Source organism: Spinacia oleracea, chromosome 1 (genome assembly GCF_020520425.1).
Source record: "Spinacia oleracea cultivar Varoflay chromosome 1, BTI_SOV_V1, whole genome shotgun sequence".
Classification (NCBI taxonomy): Eukaryota; Viridiplantae; Streptophyta; class Magnoliopsida; order Caryophyllales; family Amaranthaceae; genus Spinacia; species Spinacia oleracea.
In genome coordinates, this window is record NC_079487.1 from 120,858,231 (window position 1) to 120,870,679 (window position 12,449).

Genomic DNA, 12,449 nt, shown 5'->3' on the forward strand with positions numbered 1-12,449 from the left:
ACAATCAGTATTTTGGGACGTGGTTGTTATTGATTTATCCTAATTCCTTATTGGATTCTTCAAGGCCCAACAATCCGGGTCACGAGTATAAGCGCATATCCGAATATTCAGATCATGACCCAGTTCCACCTCAAAAGGTCTTACCATTTTTTAGTGATGATTCTAGAAACCCAGAATATCAATCAAAACATCCAGAACAATCCAGAACACAGAATCTCACTCTCACTCTTTCTCTCTCCTCTCGCCCTTATGTTCTCCGCGTCCTTTGCAAGAAGCAACAACAAGCCAATTCGGTAATTCGCGACACTTTGGTGAAAATTAGGCACAAATCATTAATCAATTTGTAAACTTTAATTTCCCGAAGGGATCCCAGGTTAGGGTTTTGTTACTTCTCATTTTTAGTGTTCTTTGACAATTAATGAACTGTAACTTTTTGTTATTGTGATTTATTGGTTATTTTTACATGATTTTTCATGTTTTTTTTAATGATTTTAGATGTAATTGTAATGTTTTTATGAACTTAGGTTTGAATTTGCAATTTTTCAAGTAAGCTAGAATGTTCTAGAGAAGTAGCTCGCACATTGATTGGAACTCGATTAAAATTGATACTGTGAATTTAAGTTGAAATGGGTGTGTTTTATCATGCAAATTTAAGTTTTTGATCAAGTATCGTGGACCTTTTTAGTTTTTGCTTATCGGCAAACTTCAATTTTTATTTTTTTGTTGAAATTGGCTATGAACTTTATGAATTTAAACTGGTGTTATAAGTGCATAAGCAAATAAATCTGGAGTCTTTCGATTACTTTCGTAAAATCTGAAATTGAAGCATTAAATTTGATTAGTATATGATAGTCTTACTTTGAATACTGCAGAATTATGCTAGTTTTGGTTAGGATGTAGCTTGAAGGATAGCAAAATTTTGTGGTTAGGTCGTCATTTTCGTCTGTTGCTGTCCCGGTTTGTCGTCTTGCTTTAGTCTTAGGATGGATCATAACTTGAGAAAGGACTGGAAATTGATTCAAAGTGCAATCGAAAATTAAACTTGGAAAAAATGTGGTTGTTGGATGGTTAGCACATAGTTCTTGCTAGTTTGTAGTCAACCGATTTTCAGATTATGTTAAATAAGCTTGTTGGTTAATTTTATATGCTCTGAAAGGGCATAAACAGTAAACCTTGTTATTAAAAGACTAAATGTTGGCTGTGTAGTTTTCTGATTAGTACTGAGCTGAATTCGTAAACCAGTGACCTTTTGTCATAATCATCAAACAACGCGAGCAAAAGCTACTTAAACAATCTGAAATGTTGGAAAATATTGCATCAAACCTAGCTGCTTCTAAGATACTCTGTAAAACATGTTTTCAGTAATAATAGATTAATAGGGATCCTTAATTTCTATTGTTTACTCCACTCTTTTGTAGATAGAAGAAAGAAAGCTGATAAATATGTTTGGGGTAGTATTCCCAAATCGAAGCTTCCCACTTGACATCTCTACCTTTACCCAAATTGACACATTTCATTGGGTTCTCGATATGAACCACTTTGTCGGTATGTCTCTCTCTTCTTTCCTTCAACCCCTCTGCTATTTCTTTTATGCAGCGTATTTCATACTTATATTATTCATATTGTTCAGCTCAATTACTATATAACAATTGCAGGTGAAGCATATGATCAAGTCAAAGATATGTGTATTTTCTTACTCAACAATTTCACCCTTCCAGCAGACAAAGCCCTAGCAGTTTATGTACAATCACCCGGGTCACCCTTTGTGTACTGTGGTGCCGTCACAGTAGCTCGTCCATCTGCTGTTCTCTCTCTCCTCTGGCCGGAGCCTGGAAGCGAAGGCCAATTCCTTACAGCTGATGCTTCCCCTCTTTCTGCTAAGATTGGGGTGTCTGTTCAAGACGTGTCGTCGCTCCCGTCTCTTGATATCGCTGCAGATAAGAAGATTGAGCACACCGCCCTCAAAGTTGGGGAGAATCTCTTTAATTTCATGCAGTCATTTTGCGGCGTTGATGGTAGTAAATTGATTGTGCCCATGGATATCTTGGATCGGTGGTTTAAGAAGTTCCAGGAGCGTGCTAAGCGTGATCCTGATTACTTGAAGGGTTTTACCTTGTAGCTGACTGAAATTTTGAGGTATTGCTGTAGATTCAAAGCTAGTTACATTACATATGATAGTATGACTATAAGTTTCTGCTTTATTGTTGTTTCTTATGTTGTTTGATTGTAGAAACTTTTGATCTTTTATGTGGCATTATAGTTTATTTTCTTTTTTTTTTGGTTATGTATTTTTTAATTTCCATTAGTTCTCCCATGTTTGATGCATCCTAAGTTGGCTTTTCCATTGTGAATGTTCTTCCTTCCCTTTAGGGTCTGTAAAAGTTTGCCTCAATGATATGATGTCTACTGTTATTCATTTATTTATGCTTTATCTTTGATACGTTGCATAACTTATGCTGCATAAACATTATTTACTTTCTTGTTCCTGTCCTTGCTATTGCAATTTATTATCAGTTCTTTTTGAGCCTGAATGCCTTGGTGTCACTTGATGGGTTGGCTTTTAAACTCTGTGCTTTCCTTGAATGTCGAAGTGACATGAAATTAGCCGTTAATCTGTCACCCTGATGGGTTAACAAATCTGTCACCCTGATGGGTTAACAAATTTATTCTTGACATGTAAATAACTAAATATGACGGGTAAACAAATTTTCTAACCGAATTCGATTGGTTTATTTTAAAAAATTATTAGGAAAGGAAAATAGGTTAACTCATTGGTAAGGGCCAACCTAATTCATCCTTGTGGATGATAAGAGGAAGGGGTCAAAAGACGAAAACCAAAATGACATAGAAATACAAGAACTTGTTTTAGTCGTCAAGTAGTTTGCCACTTGATTAGCCTCCTGGAAGCATCATTAGGTACTTGATTAGCCTCTGAATACGATTGGTGAAATTGCATAATTACTTTTATTTGAATCTGATGGGCATCATTAGGTACTCAGGTCATCAGGTGTACTACGTGACAGACTTTCATTTTATACTTTAAAACATCACGATCCGATCACATCTAAAATTATGCTCCTAATGTACTAAGAGCATCTTTAATGGTAAGCTAATTGGTAAGTTGCTTTCATTTGCCACATCAAAATTTGAAGCTACTATTTTCTCATATGTATTTTGCTCCAATGGTTAGCAAGTTGCTTGAGTTTTTAAACCATTTTTTTTAATTTATTTTTATTACAATTCACATGTTTATCAAATAAACAAATTTTCTTTTGCGTTCTTTTTTTCCCAAGCTAATTAGCTTTGTAGAGCTAATTTGCTTAACTTGGCTAATTGTTCATATGTACTCCAATGGTTGGCTAGTAGCTAGAAAATTTATGAAAATTGCAAGCTAGTCCCTATATGTAGCCATTGGAGATGCTCTAAGCTGTCTCAAAAACGACCTTCACTAGAAGTTATTAAAAACTGATTCCGACTCATCTAAAGTGAACAAATACCAATAATAGGTTGGGACTATGGGACTATGGGACTTTATAATTAGGTGTGATTTTATTAGTAAAAGTCAATGGTAGTTTCTACTCTGTATTATTTATAGTTAGTACCGATTATATATGTCATTTGTTTTGGAGTATTGTGAAAGTGAGTCCTAGTTTCCTACTGTTTTTATCATGTGTTCAGATCCATAAGTCATGGATAAATCGATTTCCTATTTTTGGGGACAGCTCATTGGTTGCAGATTACTTACACCAAAGAATGAAATAAAATTTATATAGAAGACTTGGTAAACAACTAATTAAGAAATGACAGTTAGTACGACCGTGAGTAATTGAAATATCATCTACAAAAAGAAAAGAGAGATTGCAAACAGGATTAGGGAAATTAGAGAAAAAAAGAAAAAAAGAAAAAAAGAAAAAAAGAAAGTTAGGGAGTTTGGGATTGGGAATGGCTGATAGTATCCTGACAAATTTGGTTCAGCAATTGGGGGCCATTGCTGTTGAAGAATATAACGTATTAAGTGGGGTAGGGGATGAACTCAAGTCTCTGGAAAATGAGTTGAGATTCATGAAAAAGTTCTTAAGGAACTCTGAGGGAAAACACCAGGATCATGAATTAGTGAGCGAGTTAGTTGAGCAAATAAAAGTAGTGGCATTTGAGGCTGAGGATATTATTGAGACGTTTCTCCTCAATGTTGAGAGGCAACAACGGAGGAGTACGTTTAAGAAAGTCCTCCATAGTGCGGAGCATGCAATAATGCTCCGTGGAGTGGCCAAGCAAATTGGTGGCATCAAAACAAGAATAGATGATATCTATGCTAACAAGGAGAAGTTTGGGATTGAGATAGGCGAGGGAAGTATGAATCCCCACTTTGAGGCTTCCCTTCATAGATGGAGAAAAGATGTTGATGAAGAAATGGTTGGGTTTGTGGACGTGGCTGACACCTTGTTGAAGCAGCTTATAGAGGGGTCACCCGCTTTGGAGATCATATCTATAGTTGGGATGGGTGGCCTAGGGAAGACAACAATTGCCAAGAAGTTGTACAACGACAGGCTCATCATAGATCATTTTCATAGCCGTGCTTGGGTGTCAGTGTCTGAAGATTACGATACTGACCAGATCATCATCAACATTCTCAACAGGGTGATGCCTGATAAGGAGGGACTGGAGGAACTAAACACTGAAAAGCTGAAAGAAATGCTAAAAGGGTACCTCAAGGACAGAAAATACATAGTTTTCTTGGACGATGTATGGCAGCCCCACATGTGGGACGAGGTCAAGTCTTGCTTCTCCAACAAGGGGAATGGGAGTAGGATTGTCATCACCACCCGTATAGCTCAGGTTGCTAGGCACGCTAGCCCTAGGGAACCTCATTTTCTTCGCTTTTTTACGCCGACGGAGAGTTGGGAACTCTTTGAGAAGCAAGTATTTCGCGGGGATCCTTGCCCTTCTCATCTCAATCCCCTAGGGACAGAAATTGTGGGGAGATGCAAGGAGTTACCTTTGTCCATTGTTGTGATAGCGAGTATGTTAGCTAGCCAAGAGAAGTCACAAAGAATATGGGAAAGGACGCTGAAGGATGTTAGTGTTCATCTTGGCAAAGACGAAGCCTGCTTGGAAATACTGGCTTTGAGTTATCATAATCTCCCAGTAGAGTTGAAGCCTTGTTTTCTTTACTTTGCAGCCTTCCCCGAGGACCATGAAATGGTTGTTCGAAGGCTAATTGCCTTGTGGCTGGCAGAGGGGTTTATACAGCCACTTGGAGGATTGACTATAGAGGAAGTAGCTGAAAGCTACCTGGATGCCCTAATTGATCGAAGTCTAGTTCAAGCTGGAACAAGGAGAACTGATGGTGGACTCAAGACTTGTCGAGTTCATGATCTTGTACGAGACCTTTGCATCAGAGAGGCAATACGTGAGAACTTTATGCGGGCGACATCCAAGATTGAGGATAATCATTCCTCCACAACAAGCAAATGGAGGCCCCGAAGAATATCCGTCCATCGTCACACGTCCCGTTGTGTTCAATCAAAAGATCGGGATCCTTGTTCTGTCCGTGCATTGTTGTCCTTTGACACTCAGTTGGGTTATGCGAGCTCAGCATTCTGGAAAAAGTTGTGTACCGAATATAAGTTACTAAGGGTCTTGGACCTGGGAGCTGCTATTAAATTCACAACTCTGCCTGATGACATTGGTTCCCTCTTGAATTTGAGGTATTTAAGGCTCTTCCTTTCATCATCTTCAATTCCAAAATCAGTTTTTGAGCTTTGGAACCTCCAAATGCTTTTCATAGAGGGTAACCAGTCAATAGTAATTCGTATGGAAATGCTATTAAAGCTGCAAGGTTTGCAGCAACTCGTATTAGGAGAGCGCAGTAAGCTATGTGGTTATTCAAAAACCTTCTTATCTAAGAAGCAACTTTTTAAAAACCTCCGGGTGGTATCTTCCATCTATCCTGACAATGATTTTGAATGCGCTGTCGTGGATGGACTCTTCCCTAACATTAGAAAACTCTCATTGTGTGGCTCATATATCCTTGATTGGTCGTTGAAGAACACATTCACATGTTTGCCTGATGTACAATCGTTGAAGATCTCCTCCTCAAACAGCAATTATGACAGGGATAATATATTTAGGGGAGTCAGTGTGGCTGATCTTCCTTCACGCCTCACCAAGTTTACATTGAAAGCCTCAACATGGTCACAAGATTCTTTGAGTATGCTTGGAAAGTTTCCCAATCTTCGCATTCTGAAATTAATTGATTTGGAATCTCTCTATTTTTCTGCTAGTAAAGCTTCATTTCCTAAACTTCATACCCTTCATTTGGAGAGTGTTGCTCAAGGGGCTTGTTCAGCATATGAAACTGCTTTCGTTCAACTACAATATCTCTTTCTAAAAAGATGCTCATGTGAATTTTTAGATAATTATTGTAACTGGAAAGATGACCAACTCGAGTTGTTTATGCTGCCCAGCTTGAAGGTTGTTGAAGTCCTGCGCCCACAACCTCACTTTGCAGATCGTCTGAATAAAATGAAAAGAAAGGGCCTAATCAAGTGCAGGTTGCTAATGTAAATCAACTCCATCGTCCGAGATTCTAATCACAAAGTCGTTCCCTACCTGAAGCAGATTCCATTGTTATGGCTTTTTCCTTGATTATTGTGGTCAGTTTAGTAATGCAAGGATTATTTTTGGTACTTTCCTTTCAATTATGGTCATTTTAGTTGGGCAAGAGCAAAGAGTTTTTATGGTAATAATACCAGTATCCATGATTATGCATCAAGATCAACTACCGGCCTTTTTAGAAATTAATGTGATTTTACTTCACTCTTTGGCTTTGTTTTATTTCATTTTGGGTTCTATACTTGTATAATATGGTAGATTGGCAATACATTTTTATGCAGATTGGGGCTATAAAGGACCCGACTCAATACTGCAGCCTTGCAGGTGTTGTTCAGTACCTCTTTTTCACTCGGCCTAATATTGCTTATGCGGTACGGTAGGTTTGTTTGTTTATGTGAGATCCAGGAGCCACATCTTGGTGCATTACATCGTGTCCTGCGTTACATTCAGGGAACTATTGATCATGGGTTACATTTATATCTGTCTACTGTGTACTATGCGCTTGATCACCTATATAGATGCAGATTGGGGGTTTCCTGACACTTGTCGATCGACTTCAGGATATTGTTGTTTTTTGGGAGATAATCTTATTTTTTGGTCGTCGAAACGTCAACCTACATTGTCCAATTCAAGTGCGGAAGCAGAATATCTAGGCGTCGCAAATGCTTCTCTGAGGCTTGTTGGCTCTGTAATCTCTTACTTGAGTTGCATTGTCCTCTGCGTCAGGTTACCATTATTTATTGTGATAATATTAGTGCCATTTACTTGTCTACGAACCCCGTTCAACACCAACGTACAAAACATGTGATGGATATACACTTTGTTCGTGAAAAAATAGCTTTGGGACAGATGCGTGTTCTTCATGTACTATCATAGTATCAGTTTGCAGATATTTCATAAAAGCCCGTCTCGAGAACTATTGTTGGATTTTAGATCCAGTCTTAGCGTACGACCTCTATCCGCTACGACTGCGGGGTGTGCTAGAGATAAATTTCTTAGGATAATTAGACTTCTTGTCGCATCAGATTTCCTAATATAATTAGGACTAATATTGTAACCTAATATATATATTTGATCAATGATAACACTCCGGATTATGGTATTTCACAATCTAACACTTTCGTAGGTGGTTTAACTCCTTCATACAATCACACACACATCATAAGATGAGCATTGTGAAAAAAGAGGATTACTGTGTATTTATTAAGCAACTCATAATTGCTTGATGGAATCCAAAATGGGAATTTAATCAAGGTTTTGTAAGCCCTACACAAAGAGTCGCCAAGGATTTGTCAAGAGGGTATACTATGACAGATTGACAGGGTCAGATCGTCATCAAAGATTATTTCGGGAGTGACGAGTTGGAGTGCGGAGTCGGAGGCCGTGTTTGTGTTTGTGTTTGTGTCCGTGTCCGTGTCCAAAGATGACATTGCCCCCATCTATCCTCAATAAGACGATAGTTAAAACGTAGTAATATAGACCTGGGGGTTCGGGGACTGACAATTTGAAGAAGTAAACAGTCTTCTTGGACGTAATCCTTGAAGATGGAGATCTTTGCTCTTATCAGTTATCACATGGAGATCCTTGATACAACCACTAGTAGCAGTAGTAGGTGTTTCATGGAGATATTTGGTCTTTTCACATGAAAATGAAACCCCCAGTTAGTGATATAATGGAGAGATGTAATCCTTTTCTCTATCGTGGAGATAGTCTAAGGGTTTGAAGCTCCTTTGTATCATACGAAGGGCCTGTTTGGCCAAGCTTCTAAAAATCAACTTCTGTTTCCTAGAAGTAGTTTTATAGAAACTGTTTCTAGAGCAACACTTCTTAGAAATACATCTGTTTGGCCGAAAAATTTAGAAACACCTTCAAGAAGTAGAAATAGTTTTATGTTGTTTGGCCTATTTTATATTTATAAAATTTATTTTATCCATTATTAACAATAAAGTAAACCATGTTAAAATATTTGTAAGGAACAAAACACGACCCTAAGTAAGATTATAATTAACAAAACTAAAAAATTAAGTTAACAAAAAGTTAGAAAATAAATAAATTACCGATAACAAAAAAATTATTAGAATAATGACACTTGTTCTTTAATCACTTTCTTCCACAACATTCCACAGATTACCAAGTATCAACTCCCCCCAATTCCCCAAACAACCGATCAACATGCAAAACCATCAATAACTTTCCCAATTCTTACATCAAACACTAATCCATATCCTTGAAAACAGTATTGGGGACGGAAAATTGTCAATTCATCTTAATAAAACAACCAATTCACAGCAAAATTAGCCCCATAACATCAACTTTCTCTCTCCTCCTCCATTAATCCCCTTCTCAATGCTCTACTTTTTAATTGGGTCAATCTCACTCGTATTTTTTGGTTGGAAAATAATTATATGAAGTTAAAGGTCAACCCTTTAATGGAGGGAGAGGGATAATTGTGGAAAGATATGGGTTTTGTTTTCATTTAAGCCAAGCAAATGAATGCGGTGACAAACAATTTTGTTTTGAAAGTGATGAAACCCAAAGGAAAATACGGTGTTCTGGGAATGAATTTGATGGTGAAAAGTGGGGTTTTGCTTCTTGTTATGACAAATACAGAGGGAGTTGACAATAGCAATAGAGGAGATGAGAGAGAAAGGGGTTGAATATGGAACAACATAGGTGAAAATATTAGGGATGGATGGAGTAGCAGACGTTAACTCCATTAACCCATTAGCATTCAATAAACTAATCCCTTCAATCATTCTCCCACAATACATTATCTTCATCTCTTCAATCATTTTAGGAAACGGCTCAAAGGGGGGGGAAGTAGTAGAGGAATTGGGTGAACATGATTTACTTGATAAGTTTAATGATGAGAATATTAGTTGGGCCTGCAAAGTGAAATATAAGATCTTTCATATGGCTTTTGGTCAGGGCATTCTGAAACTTGGCTATAAATCTATAAAATAAATTAATCATGCTTCTTGTAAAACAATAATAAAAAAAAAAAAAATCATATTGGCCTTAGGCACGTACAACATAGGAACAAGTACGTTAGGCAAGAGTGCAAGACACGTAGAGTACCTTAAAATTGCACTATAAGTTATTTGTGGGTTGGTATTATAGTACATAATTTTACTTTTTACAATTTAATAACACGATATGAAACACAAATTTGAACATAACAACATGAAAAAGGGAAATAAATTAACCACTAACACAATGCGACAGACTTATGCTCATCTACTTAGATGGGCACCAGATTTTCTTTGGTATCCCTTTAGGGGTACTCTTTCTTATCTTAACCAAAAACAATGCGACAGACTTATGGTTCTTGTCGTATTGAGCAGTCCATTGACACGGTCGCACAAGGCACAACTCGGCATGACCATTAACTGCCAACCTTATTAGTATGAATGCACAATGGTATCAACAACATACCCATGGTGACATCTATGTAAATATTTACGGAGTATATAGAGCTTGATATTTGTAGTTATAGAAAAGTCCATAGTGCACTAAACTACCTAATAGTTTCGTAGTTTATAATTTTCAATAACACCCAAAAAATATGAAGTAACATGAGGGAGAATCATCATGCATGTAGACAACGTCATCTATTAAACGCCAAATTAAAGTGGATTTTAAATTATAAATGATGGGATTATATCAACTAACCCGATATGGTTAGTCTAACGCAATCAATTTATGCCGCCGCTACATTGTTTATCCAATTACAAAATACTTTTACATACTTCCAATATTTTTATTTCTTATATAAAAATGATTTTCAACAAATTAATAAATTGAAAAGAACAATACCCAAATATGTCATGTCAAAAAAAACACCTTCACCCTACGTGTTAACTATATTATTCAGTCTTTTCATTTCTTACTAAAATATCTTAAATGCCTACGACAAATATTTTCCGGAAGCTAGCTGCCATTTTCGGCTGATTAGAGCCTCCATATTAAACATTAAATCGGTATTTACAGACTAGTCGATTTCTCCGTAAATACAAGTTATTTTTACTCTCTCCGATACAAAAATAATAAATGGATTTTTTTCCCACTTCACGGGTAGACTTTCGATATTTGGTTTACAATTTATCTAATTGTAGTCCTAACTTACAATTCCCGGGAACAAATTTTTTTGACTCCGTCATCTTCAATTTTTAACTAATGACAAACAATAACGGATAAATAGAGTTACACTTACATCCATTTACATGTGATATGTTTACATACTTTTTTTTATTATTGTTTGTAAAAAAAAGTTTAACCTACTCATGTTTTATGCAAATAACTTATTTTATTTGGTTACACTGTTCTTGTCCACCATCTAAATTGCAAGTTTAATTTTTACAGGATGTTCCAGCTTCAATTCTTACTCAAATATTTCAATAAAGATACATCCATTGACTTGGAAAGTCAAACGTGCATAAGGAAGATCTAAATCATAAATGATATCAAAGAGTAATCAATTCTTAAGCAAACTGAATTTAGGATCACATTCACACTAGATAGATCTGTATCATTGAAAAACTTCCTGATTAAAGTTTCTGGTGTGTCTACAAGTAAAGTGTTTCTGTTCCAGAGAGGAACTTGAGATGGCTGCTGATGTTCCTGAGGTGGAATGCGCAAAGCTAGGAACTCCAAGCTAATACACAACAGAGGAACAACAAAGCAAAGGAGGATGAAGTTTTCATGTGATGAGTTCCTCTGTCCCTTTAGAGGAACTCACCTGTTCCAGAGAAGGAACCATTGCAGCTGCTGAGTTGTAGCTCCAGTAAAAGAGCAAAACACGAACCTAGGTAGTTAAATACTCTTAGATTTCTGTGTAAAATAATAACAGCTATAAAGATACATTGTGGAACTAGGATGCCTGATTTAATATTTATTAAAATTTTATCAAATTATTTAACAGCAAGTTTTAAGGAATAATTACATAAATAAAGTGTCGTTTTATTTTCTTTAATAAAATCTGTTTTTATCCTTTCTGTTAAAACAGTTTTACTTTCCCTAAAACTTCTCCTAAATATCTGATTTGATTTCAGTAAATAATTTCACAAATCTTTTAGTGGTTGACAAAGTCTAAACCACGATTTTCTCTATAAACCGTTTTAAAGGAAGTAGTCTTCCCTTGATCCACAAGTCATGGATCGTGGAGACCAAGTTTGTAGGAGTGGGGGCAGTTGAGATTTGAAGGGAACTAACCCTAAAGATCATCTCTATATAAAGAGTCGTTTTCCTTCTGGTAAAATTACACAAATATTCTACCTACTTTCCTATCTAGATAAACGCTTTCAAAAGAGTTTATAAAATTGATTTGTGTCCTAGCAATATTCAAGTTCCTAAGTTCCACAAATATCAGAAGAGCTTTATTATTAACTAGAGTTTTCAAAACAAATTGTAATCTGAGTGAGTAGAGATTGAGTAATCTTGTAAAGGCTTTTGAGTTAAAGTCGAGAAAGAGAGAAAAAGAATAGAGAGTAATCAGAGCAGATTACTGTGAGATACTTGAGATTGAGTGGAACTCAAATTGTTATATTATTGTAATCGAGGAATTATTTTAATATAAAAAGGGTTTTGAGGTTTTCTCTTCTTGATTAGTGTCAAGAAGTTTCCTCAAATTGAGCAACATTCGTTTCTGTCTTTTTCAGTTCTTTATATTACCTTAAAAGCAAAGGAACTCACTCTAGTTCCGAAAACAATTCACCCCCCTCTTGTGCGTGTTCCCATTAGACTATCATAACAGTACGTACTGTACATTACTACATTAAATTTGGCAGGTCGGTTACATATTACATGTGCTTTATTAGAGTGCATAAAACTAAATG

At 36.4% G+C, this 12,449-nt stretch overlaps 2 protein-coding genes across 5 annotated transcripts; both read left to right on the plus strand.

The window, feature by feature from the left end:
• Positions 1-145: 145 nt before the first annotated feature.
• Positions 146-7,725, plus strand: LOC110775991 (protein OPI10 homolog). 4 transcript variants are annotated; one of them, XM_056842596.1, is made up of 4 exons: positions 148-373; positions 1,419-1,545; positions 1,656-2,136; positions 6,897-7,725. In XM_056842596.1, the coding sequence occupies exons 2-3, from the start codon at positions 1,443-1,445 to the stop codon at positions 2,117-2,119; spliced, it is 567 nt and encodes a 188-aa protein (XP_056698574.1). In that variant the 5' UTR covers positions 148-373; positions 1,419-1,442; the 3' UTR covers positions 2,120-2,136; positions 6,897-7,725. The 4 variants fall into 4 exon arrangements, with proteins under 4 accessions (XP_056698568.1, XP_056698574.1, XP_021836271.1 ...); XM_021980578.2 differs by lacking the exon at positions 6,897-7,725 and adding an exon at positions 6,468-6,819 and having other exon boundaries at positions 154-373; XM_056842590.1 differs by lacking the exon at positions 6,897-7,725 and having other exon boundaries at positions 146-293; positions 1,656-2,420.
• LOC110775989 (disease resistance protein RPP13-like) lies at positions 2,993-7,155 on the plus strand. Its single transcript, XM_056834487.1, has 4 exons — positions 2,993-6,474; positions 6,662-6,742; positions 6,897-6,986; positions 7,066-7,155. Exons 1-4 carry the CDS (start codon positions 3,943-3,945, stop codon positions 7,153-7,155), a joined length of 2,793 nt encoding a protein of 930 aa, XP_056690465.1. The 5' UTR covers positions 2,993-3,942.
• Positions 7,726-12,449: the final 4,724 nt, after the last annotated feature.